The following is a 17,869-nucleotide window of genomic DNA, read 5'->3' as shown; positions in this document are numbered from 1 at the left end:
ACCTATGACAACCTGGGAAAAACCCTGCGGCCATTGTTTTGATTTCACCGAGAACTTCAGTAAAAGAATGTGCTAACGACCAGCTCGTATGACATCCTTATTGACGTATCTATGTCCATCCTTACGTCAATCTCGGCACCTTACAGGTATAAATATCACCGACATTGCCTTAAGCAAACACACGCGGTGGTGACGAGATCGGAGCAGCGAGACTTGCCGAAGCCCAGCAGAGAGCGAAGCCCACTAGCTGCCCCGCCTTCCTGACGCGCTGAGAACGAGACGCTGCCTTTCTCCTGCCGAGAAATCCAGCTCCGGCGCTTCCGAGCAGCCCTTGCAGGCAGCCTGGAATATCGAGACCAAAGATGAGAGATACCATCCCTCAATCATCCTAGATTCAAGGTACGGAACTGAATAACCCCTTGCAGAGAATTCTTGAGTCAGTCACTTGGCAAAACAGACTTAACTTAAACTGCTACTTTCTATCCCCGCCCACGTATTAGGCTTAGGTCAGGTACACTGGGGTAGGCGTAGTTAGAAGCACCAGTTGAGTACGATTAGTCAAATGTTTATATGTATGTATCTATTCTGTCCATTTTAAATAACGTATGGCTTAGAAACCATATCAATGTTTTTACAGTATTATTTTATAATTCTGCTTTTATTGTATGCACTTTACTTAACCATAAGTATTGCAATAATATCGATCCATTTCTCTTGTACGAGAAAAGAGACTGATCAATAAATAACATCTTTTATTGAACACGCCCGTCTCTTCCTTTTCTCTACAATCTGGTGAAACTAAGAATGCACGTACTGACTGAGTAAAATAAGTTGTCTTTTGTTTTCACACGACTCTAGAGATACACTCTTGATTAGGGGAGAGCAAAGTTGTCATGTTCTATGGTTGTCAGAAACTAAATCCCTTCTTGTCTATCCAGGGAGGTTCAACTCCTCCTTGCCTATTCGAGAAAGTTTCTAGTGAACTCTGAGCTAGCTGGCAAACCCAAAACTTTAAGTCTAATATCGACAGTAGAAGACCTAGTTAACGTCTGGTCTAGGTCTATACTATTGGAGGTATTATTCCAATGCGCAGAGCCTATTGGGATAATAGGAACTACACTACAATCCTTGGTTTAGCATTTCCTATTAGGAAATCGCTATTTTGGAAATGTTTAACCGGCCCATTGGAATGAATTGCCTGGGATTTCCTATTTGCGATTTCCTAATAGCCAGATATTTCATACATTTTATTATGTATTTCCTAAATAGCGATTTGTAAAGAGTCGCTATTTAGGAAATGCAAAATTGTATTTTCGTACATCTGGCCTTAAGAATTTAAATAGATAACTGAATACAGATCATTAAAGATAGATGTCTGGGACAACGTATAGTAGTATCGCTGGAATCCTAGTGAGTGATACAGAAAAATGTAATGGTTACTTGAACTCCTTAAAATATTTATGTGGAGGATTCTGTGATTTTGAAAAGACGCTTTGTTGCAAATCTGTGCTTTGCACAGAGTACTTTCATTTTTCCAAACATTTTTTTGTTCTTACTGCGACAGGCCTCCCCCCCCACCTGGCTGAATTCCTCATCCTTCTACTTGTGTTGTGTTTTTTCTCTCCCTGTTTTGAGATGGACGACACAGAGCTCCCATGGACAGGGCAGCTGGTACAACAGATTCTATCGACTCGTCTGTCAGCCTATCTGCATGCACTGTGTCTTTCTAGTCTACCTCCTCACCGCCTGCTTCAAGAACTCACCTCTGGGGGGCGCTGCCACCAACTAACACGAAGACGCCCCTCCCTGCCCTGTGCAGAAGCATCCTGGCTTGGCCATGCCAGGAAATTAGTCATCAGGAGCAGCATCTTTCCCCCCAGTATTCTTTTTTCATTGTAGCATTTATTTTCTTACTTTTATCAAACTCACAGAAGGCCCTGTGTGAAAACGAGTGTACTATCCTATCGAATGAACCAAGCAGAGGCGCTCAGCCCTCCGGCACGTAATGAGCGCGATAACAAAAAGCAATGACAACTACCTATTTCAAAGGCCCGTGAGGGAGCCCTAAACATGCAGGCTCCATTTAATGGTCTGCTTGCAGGACAGTTTCTGCTAAAAACCAGGTGCGCGCCACTGCAAATCCAGCTATTAGAATTCCTATGTATTGTCAAATTACCGGAGCCTGAAAAGACACCTTCCCAAAAAGCAGAGCCAGCAATTTAAGCAAGGTTTACCTTTTTATCGCCCTGCTTCCGTCTCCGAAGTCCTGGCCTGTAGTCATCGCCAAACCTCAGGAAGTAATAGTAAGAAACGAGCCTCTCGATGGGGTCTCTTATCAAGTTTATGTAGATCGGCTTCTTTTTTACTCCGAATCTGGTAGAAGGAAATAAACAGCCAGGAATGTCAGATAATCATTGCATGTGAATCTGAAGTACCGTGGGAATTTAAAAGTCGTATGCACCAACCAGTGATGCAAAGACCTGCAACATTGAATGTGCAATGCACAATAATTGGATTTTCTTAACATCCTGGGGAAAATTTACGCAAAAAGCGTGGAAGGTGAGGGCAGAAGGTGTACCATCGCATGATGATTACGCGGACAGCTGATGGATAGAGGAAAAACCTCGCACAGTTGCATCTCACAAAACCCAAGATCAGCCACTACAACCATTAGGTTTATGAAAAGTTTCAATTATTTTTTTTTTAAAGTATGATGTGCCGGGGAAAAAGTTCAGGATTTTCAGGCTACTTAAAAACGCCACTTTTGCTATACAATGCGCTTTCTCTAGCCTGCACGTGAGAACAGTAATGGGAGTCACCTAAAAGCTGTGATTGGATTACATGGGAAGGAAAGTCGAAAAATCACCAGCTACCTAATTAAATTATAATTAAATTATATAAAAGTGTCATACAAATGAAAGCCTGGGAAATTCTGATGCGCAGTGGTTTATGCACACTAATATGTTCACAACACACAGGCGTTAAACTACTAGACTATATAATCTCACAAACACGTTACTTGTATGCATTTCGCTTTAAGTATGTGCTACGTCTTCATGAGGATTGGAAAAAACCTCAGCAACTATCAGTGCATCAGCTCATACAACAGCACCAGGCTACACCACGCCACAAAATGTTTTACTTATACTTTACAATTGTGAAAAAAAACGAATCAGAAAAGGAATAGTAAAGAATCAACCAAAGCACTAATTTGCCGAATACATGATCTAACTTGAATCAATAGATGGTCTTACATTTATTTAAAATAAAAGTACAATTTCCAACTGTCCAGCAGGTGGCACTACTGGCTAACGGTTACACTTTGCAAAAGATTTCAACACATACAGCACGGTATTATTTACATATTTTAAACGCCTCAGCTTAAAAATAACAGTGTAATTTTATTATAAAATTAGAAAATTCCATTCAATAAATGGAAATGATGGCTAATGAAGGAGGCAGAGGGCAAAAAGGTTAAACGGAAAGAGTCAATAATAATTTACATTCACCAATTACCAATGTAGATCCTTGTCATCGAAAATAAGCAAATACCGGTTTTACACAGAGAAGGCAATGTGTAAACATTCACTTTAGATATGCAACAAATCGACCCTTTTACACTAGGGGCCTAGCTGTCTGAAATCCCTCCATGCCTATAAATGCATAGACCTGCTATTCTATCTTCACAACTATCAATGAAGGCTCTTTAAGGAGACGGAAAGTCAATTGGAATACTATTTTTCCTTTAAGGTAATCTTCACTGCAGCAGGAAGTCCTCCTTCCAGCGAGTGGTATCAGAAAAACCTGCCTTTAGTTTGCAGTTCGTTAAATACTGTAAAAATGAACGACTGTAACTGCTAGTGCCGGGTATGATGGTTACCAGATTACTCTCTTTTTCCTTTTTAAAAATGGTTTGTGATTTCTCTGCATATAGCTGGTGTGACCTGATCCACTGGGGGTGCACGTAAAACTCCTGGGCATATTTACGTAACACTGCTTCCTTCACTCTCTCTCAACTTAACGGTACCCCAGGCAATACTTCAAAAAGTGTATTCGATATTTCGGCAAGCACTGCAGATCTGGTGTCAGACGCGTTTCGGCTTTTGCAGTCTTTTTCACGAACTATATAATAATGAGTGATGCCTGGCAGGACAGACTCCTTGTGAGACGCATGGTTGTTCAGAAAGCCAAAATGCTATTTTCGTAGCAATGATTAAATTTCATCACCAGGCCCCAGTGCATTTCTGACCAAGGTTCTACGCCAACGGGGGGAGGGGGGGTGACAGTGAATTCCATCTTGCGTTCTGTGTGCAGATTCTAAAATGACGAATGTGCAGAACTGTGAAAAACGCGGGTCAGCAACCGGGAATGTGGCGTTCGGGTCGCACCAGATGCATCAGAGGACGCTGGCAAATATAGGAGAGGAGCGGTGCACGGAATGTCCCATAGCCCACCCTTTTGGGCTTCATAGTCTTGTGAGTCTGTCTGAGCAATTTTGATGGATTGTGATTCCGACTGATGCTGCGGAGTCCTAGATGCCTAAGTGTCAGAGTTAGGAGGACATTAGTTATGGCAAAACCCCTCCTTAGCCATTCTTGAAAAGAATCTCGGTGAATTAAAGTCACTGACAGGTGTTTAAAAGAAAAACCCAAATGTCTATCACGAGCAGATATTTAAAACAAATTAACCAAGAAACCTAACAAACAAACCATTACCAAACAGTGGCCACCAGAGGGCAGTACTGCATATAGTGGAGAGATGTTTTATTTGATCGCGGTTTAGACTGCACAGTGCATTTGTGGATGTTGAAAGCAAGGGAGTTGCTTCAGAAAAGACAGATCAAATGACTGCTTTTACAATACTATTTAGCAACACAATGCCACGAATGGTGTGGGGAAACTAAGGTGTTAAAGTACAAGACTAGCAATATAGCAGGACTGGGCTCCAGAGTATGACCACATCCTCTAAAGTTTGGCATTATTGTGTCTCAGAGAGAACAATTTATCCAAAATTCATCATGGCTGATTTTCCAGCAGAGGGAGCAGAACTACCTAAACCAGCCCACAGGATAGCTTCATCTACATAGGACCACTCCCTTACATCTGGGAATTCCTCCTTAGTCCCCCCAGGGACAGGTGTAAATGAAAGTGATTTCTCCAGATTGTCTCCCCCTTCTCTTGAAGAGCATTATTAACTACCCCTCCCCCTGGCTATGGCATTCCTATGTCTAGCAACCTTTAATCCCAGAAAGGCTTCCCAACCCAAGGTGTAATTTATCACCTCTTAAAACAGCCAGGCTAATCTACTTACCTCTGACCAATCAAGGCAGAGCACTTGAAGGCTGAATTGTGGATTACAGACAAGAAAGTCATAATTTCTTGTCTGTACATTTTAGAATAAATTCAACAATACCACAGTGTTGCATTTATCATTAACATTCTTCGGAGTCTTTTAATCCTAGTTTTATGGATTTCCTTTCTCCAGTTATTACTTAATAACCTCTTGCAATGTTAACCTATGGGCTGCGGATCTGCAATGGAAAAATAAACTGGCCAGATTCTCCAATACCAAGGCCTATATAGGGACCCTGCTTGTACCAATAGGACCCCCCACCCATGGAATACCTAGGAACGACTTTTGGGGTTCTGATATATATTATATATTATATATATATATATCTCCATAAAAACACCGTAATGATTGAAAACAGCAGCCACAGACACGTTAGTAGACTCTTCAGCAACACGATTTATTGAAACAAGACCGGCAGGGTATCAGGAACACTACGCGCTTCGGGATTACTCCCTTGATTATATATATATATATATATATATATATATATATATATATATATATATATATATATGAAGAAAGTAATGATGTCGCTGCCTGCCCCGTAGGGGTTGTTGGCTCAACAGCTGTGTATACTAATGATTTATTGGAAAGCTCTGTAACCAAAGTTCTACTCAGAAACATATGTAATGTGGGTCTGTGAAAGTTTGACATATGGATATACTTGATGGCAAATAGTTCTGAACTGTACTGTGTGTATATATATATATATATATATATTTTTTTTTTTTTTAATTAATTTATTTATGTAGTTTATCATCCAGGTACAGTACAGTTCAGAACTATTTGCCATCAAGTATATCCATATGTCAAACTTTCACAGACCCACATTACATACGTTTCTGAGTAGAACTTTGGTTACAGAGCTTTCCAATAAATCATTAGTATACACAGCTGTTGAGCCAACAACCCCTACGGGGCAGGCAGCGACATCATTACTTTCTTCGTCTAGACCCTCCGTCAGCACATCCACATTCTGTACTGCCATCCCCACTGTTTCCCTCCCCTCCCCATTTTCCATCCCCGGCACCCCATCTTTATATGCCATGTACAGTCCCCAAAAATGTTTTGGCCTGCTGCGCGGAGGGAGCAGTTCGCTATAGGGCTCCGCCTGCGTGCAGCAGTATAGCATGTCATGCGTACATCTTTGCACCGTGGGCACTGGACCTTTCAACCAACATAGAGTCACTTCCCTTTTTGCTATTAAGAGTCCCATTTCTATGAGCCTACGAACAGCTTTTTGGATGGTTTTGGAAAATCCCAGCAGTGCTAGCGCCGGGTAAGGGGCTAGTTACATTTCCACCACTATCCTTCCCAGTTCCCTGAAGACCTCCCTCCAATATTTTTGAATACCGGGGCAGTACCAGCCTAAATGTATGAAATCCGCAGTCTGTGCGCAGCATCTTTCACAGGTCGCTTAGTCTCGGAGGCCATAGCTACATAACCGCTCTGGCGTATAGTATACTCTGTTGAGAAATGTAAAATGAATTAGCCTGTGCTTCTCATGAAGTGATATTCGCTGTGTGTTAGAGCAGCAGTATTGCCACATCAAGTCATCGATTGTGGTTTGTAGGTCCCTCTGCCAGGCCAGTCTGCCTACCATGCAGTCATGTGCCCTGTGTGACATAGCTAATCTATAGATATTGGTAACCAGCTTGTGAGGTGAGCTGGTCTTTACAACATACATAAGTTCAGGGATCTCCGGGGGTTCCTGCATGTCCTCACCAAAGTGCTCCGTCATAGCCTGACGCACCCTATAAAGCTGGAATCTCTGCAATTGCGTTGTGGCTTCCTCCCCCTCCTGTACCTGTTCCCATGTTTTGGCCGTCCCTTCATGAAAGAGGTCCCCCGCAGCGTGCAAGTTCAGAGATTGTAAGGCTCTAATCACTCCCCTGTCCCTGCACGGCGCTAGCCAGCGGGTCCATTCTATGGACGGGGTATATGGTAATGCTCCTGCCTGCTGTTGTAACAGGAAACGCCAAGCATGTCTGGTGGCATTGAACAAGTCTAAATAGCCTGTTCTACGGACAGGGTCCTCGAATATTGTCGTTGGAGGAGAGTGCGGAGCAGCAAACAGTTTTTCCATACGCAAGTACGGGATACCCGCCTCACCATGTATCCAAGCGTGTAAATGGGAGCACTGTGCCACCCTGTAATATAATTCAAAATCTGGCGCGCCTAGGCCGCCCATATGATATGGCAGCATCAGCACCCGCCATTTGACCCTCACCTGTTTGCCCACCCATGCTAGCTTTAACATCAACTGCGTCAGTCTTTGGAAGAAGCATCGGGAGAGGACTATTGGTAAATAGAAACAGCAGTCGAGGTAAAACTACCATTTTCATAATTGATATTCTTCCCATCAGGGACAGGGGGAGCTTGCACCACGCCTCCACATCGTCCTCCAGTTTATTAATAATCCTGCCGTAGTTCTCACGCATAATCATCTCTGGGTCTGTGTGCAGGTTTATCCCTAAGTACCGGACGGAATCCGTAGTCCATTGTAACAGATACTCCATCTCGAACTCTTCGGTGACCAGGGTCAAAGGAAAGACCAGAGACTTGGTCCAGTTAACTTTAAGGCCTGATAAGGCCCCAAAATGCACGACTTCGCGAAGGAATACTGTCAGATTTTGTTCTGGCTGCCTCACATACAGCAGAGTGTCGTCTGCGTATATAGATATTACTATTTTGTATGTTGGAAAGCTCATGCCTTCTTGGCTGTGGTATTCCCTCAGGGCGCACGCCAGGGGCTCCGCCACCAGCGCATACAGCAGTGGCGATAGAGGACAGCCTTGTCTTGTGTCTCTAGTGATAGGGAATCTATCTGTGACTAAGTTACCTATCCGCACCCTCGCAGTAGGCCTGTGATACAACGTGCCAATGAGCTGTAAAAAGACTGAACCCAACCCCATTCTCGTCAGCACACTACGCATAAAGGGCCACTCGACTAAGTCAAAAGCCTTTTCCAGGTCTAAAAAGACCGCCACAGCTTTCACATCTTGCCGCACATGCTGAATAACGCCGAACACCGTACGAATATTGTACGTCAGGTTTCTATGTGGTATGAAGCCTGCCTGTTCTGGGGCGACCAATAGTGGAGCGAGAAGTGCTAATCGGTTAGCCAGTATCTTTGCAAAGATCTTCGTATCCACATTTAAAAGGGAAAGCGGGCGATATGAGCCGCACTCTTCCAGCGGTTTCCCCGGTTTAGGGATTGCAACTATTATTGCCTCTCTCATAGTGCTCGGCAGAGTGCCCTCAACACATAGGTCATCAAAAAGCGAGGCGAGGCAGGAGTATATCTAAGTAGGTCTTGTAAAAATTAGCAGTGAGGCCATCCACTCCCGGCGCATGTTGGATGTCATGCTCAACAGGGCTTCTACGATCTCGTCCTTTTCTATTGGATGCATTAAAAACTCTCTGTGCATATCCGAGAGTGAGGATATCTCTATATGCTCCAGGAAGTCCTGCACTTCCTCCTCCATATCATCGGACCTAGATGCATAAAGCTCAGAATAATATTGCCAAAATCATGTCTCCCTCCTCAGACCTCACCTGTGTGATAAGTGTCTTCCCCCGCTTTGCTTTCAGTATCCGCGCAAGTACAGAGCCCGGCCTCTCCCCTTCTCCGTAAGAACGAGCTGTGGCATATTTACCAAGGTGTTTTATTTCACTATCCGCAGCCTCATGATATTCCTCCAAGAGTACTTTCATTTCTTCCTCCCTTCCTGCATCTCCCTCCTCCCCCATTTGGTCTTCCAGTTGCTTTAGCTTCTGCTCAAGGTTCGCCAACCTCTTCCGTGTGTCTTTCAAGACCCCGGAGTGTTTAGACATCACAATGCCCCAATTGTAAACCTTGAATGTCTCCCATATAGTTTGGAAACTATCCACGGCACCCACGTTAACCTCAAAGAAGGCTTCTATGGCCTCCGCTACTTCTCCTTTAAAAACCGGATCCAACAGAGTACAGTGGGAATCCCCAGGTGAAAGGTGGTATCGTTTTCTTGGGGGTGGTCAGAGTGAGCAGTACCAGTGAGTGATCCGAGAGCGTGCGGGGCAGCACCTTGCAGGTCCGTATGCTATCCCATAACCCAGTGGAAGCCAACCAGTAATCTATCCGCGTGTGTATGTTGTGGTATGCGGAGTAGTGTGTGTAGCCCCCCAGGCATCTGGTTGCACGCACACCATACGTCTACTAGGTCCATGCAAGTCATCCCACTTTCTAGCACCCTCACAGAAGCTGATATCTTTCTATGTGGACCCGCCGATCTGTCTAAACTTGGGTCCCTGATCATATTGAAGTCTCCTCCCCACAGAATCAGCTCACCCTGCAGCTTTTGCACCGTGGAAGTTAACTGCGAAAACAATTTAGGACAATCATAATTAGGGCCATATGCATTAACTATCATCAGATCTAGCCCTCTACCTCTACATCTCGAATTGACATGGCGCCCGTTAGGATCCGATTCCAACAAGTCTAAAGTGTATGCTGACTTGGGATTCACCCAAGTCATCACCCCTCTGGCATGTGTTGTAAACCCTGCAGTATTAATAGTCCCTAGGAGTCCTTTGCATCTCAGCATTGCGCTCGTTTGCGAAAGGTGTGTCTCCTGTAGCAATGCCACATCAATACTATGCCTGTGTAGGTAAGTGAGCACTTTCCGGACTTTACGATGATCTTTAAGTGCCCTAATGTTCCACGTCAAGGCACTCAGACTATCTATCGATTTCCACTCTACTTCCCCGTCAGTCCATGCCATGCGTTTGAGGTGTATCTGTGCTATGTGCAGTCGCCAATGTGCATGACCTAGCTAGGTCACTCTGCACCGATGTGCCCTCAATTCTCCGTGTCCTCCCATTCCCTCCCACAGCTGACCACCCCCAACTTGGTCGCGCTATTAAATGTCACCCCAAATCCCAACCACCCGGTCCCCTCCCTTGAATCACAACCGGTGTGCAAAGCACTCTGAGGCAGAGGTAGCTCTGCGTATACGGTGCAGTCCCCATCTCAAATAAACAATACCTCGCCCAGCCGCGCTAGCGGCAGATAACTCAATTCACAGTAATGTTCGGCGTTCACCTCTCAACAATCTCACATTCAAATATCTTCCCGGTTCGAAAGTCTTTGGTCAGCTATTATCCTATTGTGACATCCTGTTGCCCCGTTCTATCGCATCAGGCCTAGGCCCTCCCAACATAGCGCATAATCACTAGAACCACAATAATCTACAGTGCCCCCTCGCTAAGTGTCTGAAGGCTCAATGCAATGTTATAACATACAAATTCAAGATTGTCTTTCCTGCGTTCTACCTGAGTTGGACCTCCCAGCCCAAACATCCACCCTTAAGATATTACTCATCTTGCGTGCATCAGCACTTGGTCTCAGTCCTGTTCGTCCAGCGAACCTCCAGCCGCTTCGTCCAAGCCTAAGTTTTCCGGAGAGCCTTGTTGTTCCGACGCCCAACGTTTCATGGCCTGCTGCAGGGACTTGGGATCCGTAAATAAATGTGATCGTCCTGGTCTGTTCACCCTCAGCTTCACCCGATAGAGCATAGCTTAGCCGGCTCCCATATCTCTGAGTTGCTTCTTCAGTGGCGCAAAGTGACGTCTTGCCTTCTGTACTCTCGCCGTGAAGTCTGGATACACCGATAGTTCGTAGCCCTCGTATCGCAAAATCTTCTTCTCCCCGGCAATACGTAGTGCCGCATCTTGATCACGGTAATCAAGTAAGTTCGCAATTATCGGTCTAGGTGGAGCCCCTACCAGTGGTTTAGGTCCAAGAGACCTATGCGCTCTCTCCACAACAAACATATTAGAAAAGACCCTTCTCCGAGCAGAGTTACCAGAAGTTTCTCCACAAACTGCTCCATGTTGCCAGTGACTGTGGTTTCCTGCAGACCCGTGATCCTCAGGTTGCATCTCCGAGAACGCGCCTCCAAATCTTCCGTTTTATCCTGGAGAACCTTTCTTACTCTCCCCAGTTGCTTATCAGCGTCCAGGGTGGTGTGCGCTTCTTCCACCGGTTATTCGTCTCTCCGACATGTCTAGCCTTTCTGCATGCTCGTCAATGCGCTCCCGCCATTCTGTCCATTCTGTATGATAGCGCATCCATTTTATTGCCCAGTGATGCAATACCGCTCTGCAGTGTCTTCTCCCTGGACTGGAGCATGTTGTGAATGTCCAGGTTTGCATCATCTCCTGCTGGGGACCGCGGTTCCTGGTCCACTCCAGTAGCTCATCTTGAGACTTCGAGCGCTTCTGCTCGAATGAGAGCTTAGCTTGAGTCTTGTCCCCCCCTTTCCATGTTTACAGTAGAGCTGTCCTTATCTGCAGGGACTCGGGCGTGTACCTTTGGGTCTTCGGGAGTGCGCACAAAAATAGGTCGCCCCTGGGGCACCCCCACCTCGAACAGGCACGTTGCTACGATCGCCCAGACCCGCGATCCCTGCCACTGTCCTGTATTCAGAGGGGCGGGCACTGGACCACCTTTAGCACCAACAGCCTCTGCACGTGTCCTCCGACAATGTGTGGACGGATTGGGGTGGGTGGGGGGGGGTCAATTGAGGCAACCCACTCTGCCAGGCCTCCGCCTCTGCCAGCCGCTGTAAGTGTCACTGCGCACTGCGAACTGCTTCGCAGACGTGCGCCGCACTTATATGTTTATCGCCCACGTTGGGATTAAGGGCGCACTTTAGTCTCTCTAGGGCAGGCCAGCAGTAGATAGTGATCGGGGCGGCAGGTCATCCACGGGGCTCTCTTGCTGTCCTCGTACTCACAATGGGGGTCCCTGATGCTCCTCGATGTGCGGTCGTGGCACCACCCGGTCTCCAGCACCCCAGCTAGAGGTTAGGATGCCTCCAACCATGCGCCCCGTACAGTAGGCCGCCTGACGTCTCCTGCCACCCCGCAATTAGGTCCGCCGTTCACCACAGCGTAATCCACCAGCGTGTTCCCTCAGGCCTGAGTCTGCCGCAAGATCCCCAACAATGCGGGGGCTTCCGGGCCAGCAGCACTCTCTCCCCCGCTAAGCTGCGTCCTCCTCTCCAGGGCGCTGCGTGACCGCTCTTCCCAGCGCAGGGACACAGGGTAGGCACCAACGTCGCTCTCCTTTAGCGGCCCCGCCTGGGCAGATAGTAATCTAGCCCGGTGCTTGCGGCCTACCAGCCGCCTCCAAGCGCCGTTCTCGTGCTGCTGGTGGGGGCCTCTTCCGGGCACGCTACTCAGTTCCAGGGCTTCCCACCGTCTTCCGACCACTTGATCTTCCGTTCTATGAGGTGAGGCACCTATTTACTGCAGGATATAGTAAGGATATTGCTCCAACGCTGCGGAGAGCCAGGCTCAGGCGGCCATTTTCTGCGCTGGCTAGCTCCGCCCCGGGGGTTCTGATTATATCAAAATATTACAGATCCTCCCTTCACAGTGCTAGCATAAAAGCCGATTTTGGGGAAGCACTTTACTAAAATGTGGGAAAGTGAAATGTGCAATTTCACTAAATCCAGGGCACATAAAACTCATTTTATAAGGGTCCTCCTTGTAGATACCTGACCCCCCACTCCAGGGACACCCAGGGGAAACGCTGGGGATACCTAATATTCCCCAACATTGCAGTTGATCAATTGGTAAGTTCCCCAAACCCAAAAGTCGAGTTTGGGCACATTTTGCATTTTAAATGCAGTCCTACAACACAGGGCTACTTTTAAACTGACCTCGGGCTTCAGCAGTGCACACATGGCTGCTGGACTCTAAACTACCACGCCCTATTATATTCTAGGCACTTAAAGGTAGTTCTAATCCCCCTGCCCTATTATGTACTAGGGCCTTATAAGAGAGGTCATGCCAATAATAGGGGTACCCTAATCCATAGTGCACCCTAGTGTATGTAGGTGTTTTCACTGTATTTTTAAGTGTCTCTTTCAGCATAGCACTGGCACTGGGCCTGGTTAGTCAGAGTCCAGGGTCAATCAGAGTCAGGTACCACCAGCACCAGTCAGCAAAAAGTTGGAGTGCCCAGGCCACAGGATGGCTTTGCAACACTAGAGAAGCACGAACTCCGAATTTAAAACATAACACCATGGTTGGAGGGGGTTCTCTTTAATAATCAGAATTGATTTCTATCCGAATGAACCCATTTTCCAACATTAGGATAAGGAAAGTCTGGGGAAAAATCATAACGTTCTAATCTATACCTGGGCGTTTTCATGTAGCTCTTTGATGACAGTTAATAGGTCACTGTTCAATGTTTGAATTTTAACAAACTGCAAATACCAAAAGAATCCCTTAGACAAAAACAATAACTCACTGACTTATTTACGTTATATGCATTTGTGATCTGTGTGGTACACGTTCTTTGCAGCAGGCATATTACCCCACTGTGGCTACCTTACCATGAGTCAAAACTTCCACTAGGCAAACCTCCGATCTCTCTCAATAAAGAACATTAATCACCGAAGTTATCGTCACATTTATATAGTTGCCTGAAAATTGCTGGAGACCAGGAATGCACCAGCAGGTACTTTTCAAACCATAATGCACTTGCAAACACGACGCCCCCTCACCCTAAGTCAGCGACCTTTGTTTGCTTGGTGCATGAAGATGTAAGATTCATATACATGTTTTTTTAACATTTGGTCTGATTACTATGTGAATGTAAATAAAAAAAGAGCTGCTCCCAGCGAAAAAAAAGAGGGCTAAGTGTAAGCGTTTCTTAGTTCATAAGTGTTGGCATCTCACAAAAAGTGTAGGACTGGCCTCACACACCACCTGGTGTCATGCTTCATCATTGACCAGTCCTCGCCCTCCAAAAACTCGGTTTGAGGGAGGGCGGGCCTACACCTGAAGACAGGGATGCACTTCTAAACTAAGTGGGGACCAAGATAAAGAAAAAAGTGAGTTAAAAAACCATCACAGGCGTTACATTATTAATATTACTGGCGCCTGTATGGTATTCTAAAAACATGGTCGGTGTGTTGGGGAAGTGATTGTCCCCCCACCGATATCAGGAGGTCGACATGTTTCTGCCAGGTGGCCCGTTCGGGTCCGAGGCATTCATCAGGACCGATGTGTAACTAAAGAAAGGGCTCCACCCTAACCAAACTGTGGTAGGAGGGTATCCACTGTGTGGGTTGGTGGTGAATGTTCACCACTGCAAGGTGGCCTTGATAGTTAAAGCCTGGAATGAGATAATATTTACATAGTATAGAGAAACAATTACACAAAGCGGCAACTGTATTGCCTCATACACACTACATTCAATGTGATGGGCTGAAAAGTTCAGCAAAGGAAATAGCTCCGCAATCTCAATATTCCATATTAATAATGCTTACCCTAAGAGATGGAACTCAAGGCTCCATAGGAGGGTGAAGGATCGCGAACCCCTTTGCTCCAAAGCTCAACTGAAAATTTAGATGAGGAGAAGCACCAGAACAAGAATACCAAGTGTTAAGTTTAAAAAAAGGAAGATGAACATATAGTTCTTTCTATGTACAAGAGCCAGTACCTAGAGTAAATCACATACTCTCACACATGCACACTCTAACTGTAGTTATGGGTGTTCGCCGCTGCTCCACCTGTGCGTCCTCCTCCTCTCCTCGATGAGTGCAGAATGAACCACACAGGTGATCCGCGTCGGAAGCCAAATGCCGGAAAGCACATATTGGGTGAGTAAGGCAATTACTTAGGCCTGCCTCGACGTGTTTAGGGATGGTCAGGCAATGGTTAACATCACCCGCTTTGGGACAGATCACGGTAATCACGAACAGATGTTACCGATCTGACTAAGACTGACACACTATATATATCCCCCCCCCACACAAATCATTCTGCACTTATCAAGGAGAGAATGTTCATCTTCCTTTTTTTGGAGGGCGAGGACTGGTCAATGATGAAGCAAGACACCAGGTGGTGTGTGAGACCAGTCCTGCACTTTTGTGAGATGCCAGCACTTATGAACTAAGAAACACTTACACTTAGCCCTCTTTTTTCCGCTGGGAGCAGCTCTTCTGTGTTTAAACAATTCTGTTGGAGGCCGCTAGCTCCTAGAACCCCGTGCCTCTAGTTACCTCCTACCCAGACACGCTCTGGGTTCTTGTGGCTACACAATGTAAATAACAAAGCATACATGCAAACTGTGACTAAATGCCTGCTTTTCTCAATATTTCACTTAAAAAGTATGAGATTGTATTCAACAGGCTTTGATTTGTATAGGGTCACTGGAAAGTCCACAAGGCTGTCCCTGTCCCCCCCCCCCCCCAGAATTTTAGTGTCTCCTGCGCCCCTGGGTCGGGTTCAGTCCTTTCCTGACGCTTCTGTCACTTTTGGTTCTCCTGCCAGGCCCTATGCAACAGCCCTGAACTCACTTCCAACATACCATAAAGGTAGACACTGTTTAAACTAGGGCTTTAATTGGAACGTAATTAATGGCATGGCTTAAAACTCTTAAGTTAAAAATCTGCTAGCAGCACAGTGTGACCCCCGACTGGTATTTTGTTGCTTCTGTCGCCGCATCCATCAGATATTAAATACAAGTAACAGTACACCTACAAGAAGCCAGGGTTATTGCCTTTGTCAATGGTTGTTAGTTGCGCAAGTTAAATAAGCAACTATTATATAGGGCTTCATTGTATGGAATATTGAAAATGCTTCCATTTTGAAATGGTGAGGCTGTGAAAGAACTGTAAAGAGTCTCTGAAGTTACATCAAAGGCTGTGAAGGTGGTGCTGCTGCAGAGGTAAGATTTTTATTTCACCCTGCGTGTGAGGGCAAAAATGGAGCGCCCCATAGAGACCCGTCTTAACACCTGCTTTTTATTATAAACTGCTGAGTGCTAGTGCTGATCTCCGGAAAGGACCCGGCCCACTTAAAGCCCTAGTTTAAACCCGAGAAAAACATTTACCACATATTAATACTGATTAACTAAAGTATATTTCTTCCATTGCTTCAAACCCATACTTAGCTACATTCCCGATTTTGTAACATGCCAACGGAATGAAAACAATAACATGAATGACTTGGCCATTAGCTAAAGAAACTTACTTTGCAAAATCCAGATAGGAAACGTGCCCATGATAAAAACCTGGCTTCATCTCTTTCCAAAAGGTGACGTTCTTCACAAACCGAACCTAGAAAAAAATAAGAGGTTTTGACATTTAAGAAAAATGTTTGTAGGCAGCTACTTCGAAGCATTCTAAGAGAAAACACACGTGACACGTTCTTTGAAGGAACAGCCGAGGAGTGTTGAGAAAGTTGTTCAAAAGCTGCACATCAAAAAAATGCAAGGAGAGCTCCGTGCACAGAAAAAGCATAAAAAGACAAATGCTAATAAGACCAGCTTTGAAGGCACTTATAAAGGCAGTAATAGACACTCTGACGGGCCTCATCTATGATACATGTTCTTCGTAGCCCACGAGATGTGAGGGCGCAGAACTGCATATCCAATACCCCGAAGACCAAGTAGGATCAAGCAGTAGACATTTTGACTTGCACATTTCTCAGGAAGCAACCCTCAGCTGCGTGGCGCATCCACCTGCCAAGTGTACTTTGACTAATCTCGCGAGAGAATGGTCAACGCCAGTGGGCTGAGTGGGTAAGGTACAAGGATGATCACCATGCACTGGAGGTGTACAAAGTACCAACTTTTGGTGTAAACTTTGGAAGTCTTGTGGCCAGGGCCGGCCTTTAACATGGGCGAGCCGAGCAAGAGTGCCAGTTTCTGAGGGGGCACATGGAGCTGTGTGCATTAAGGTTATGCAAACAGCAGCACCCTTCTTATCTTGCTCCAGCCGTGTCCCTGCCTGTTCGTTACTGTCGGATTTGCCCCATTAAAGTGGTTTTAGTCCTTCATTATCACACGGCAGACAATGTTTTAACACCCCTTTAGCCCCTTCCTTGCCCTCCTCGCACCCTCTGATCCCTGCTTAATCTCATCAACAAAACCATCATCTGCGTGGGGCAGGTAAGCCATTTGTGATTAGAACGAACGTGTCTTTAGCACTCATTCATTCAGTACTCAAGTCGATATAACGACTTGCCATAGAGGGACGATGGATTTTGGAATAGGTTAATTTACAATTCCAACTCTACTATTTGCACCAGTAGGGAAAGTGTTCAGGGCCAGACTGGCCATAGCGGGCACCGGGCAATCCCCCCGGTGCGCCGCACGGGTGGGGGCCGGTTTTGGGCCCCTGGGGGCAGTTTTTGTTGCAGGGCCGTTTTTGCAGCATAGCTGCAAAATCGGCCCTGAACCAAAATCGGCCGAAAACCGGCCCAACTTTAAATCCAACACCATTCCACCAATGCGCCCCCACACCTAAGGCAAGATGTGACACGACTTGCAGGCTGAACGAATGCATACTAGACACGTTTGTTCTTTTGCCGGCACTGTGAAGGCACAGCTTGGTTCGGGCTTCAGTCAGAAGGACGTTGCCCATGTTTCTATTCAGGGACCAGTCCCTGCTCATCCAGGTACTGCCAAGTAAACACAAAAGGGACCCCCCTGCTGACTCATTTAATTCACTTC

General features: G+C 46.0%; 1 protein-coding gene across 1 annotated transcript in view; it reads right to left on the bottom strand.

Moving 5' to 3' along the window:
- The window catches only part of HS2ST1 (heparan sulfate 2-O-sulfotransferase 1), a 372,958-nt gene that overhangs the window by 94,547 nt on the left and 260,542 nt on the right, over positions 1-17,869 (bottom strand). The window contains exons 3-4 of the mRNA XM_078645905.1: positions 16,387-16,472; positions 2,235-2,373 (exon numbers count right to left, since the gene is read on the bottom strand). Of these exons, the coding sequence (XP_078502031.1) occupies positions 2,235-2,373; positions 16,387-16,472 (225 nt within the window). The remainder of the gene's footprint in view (positions 1-2,234; positions 2,374-16,386; positions 16,473-17,869) is intronic.

The sequence above is a fragment of the Lissotriton helveticus genome, chromosome 1_1 (genome assembly GCF_964261635.1).
Source record: "Lissotriton helveticus chromosome 1_1, aLisHel1.1, whole genome shotgun sequence".
Lineage (NCBI taxonomy): Eukaryota > Metazoa > Chordata > Amphibia > Caudata > Salamandridae > Lissotriton > Lissotriton helveticus.
This window is presented reverse-complemented; position numbering and strand designations above follow the sequence as displayed.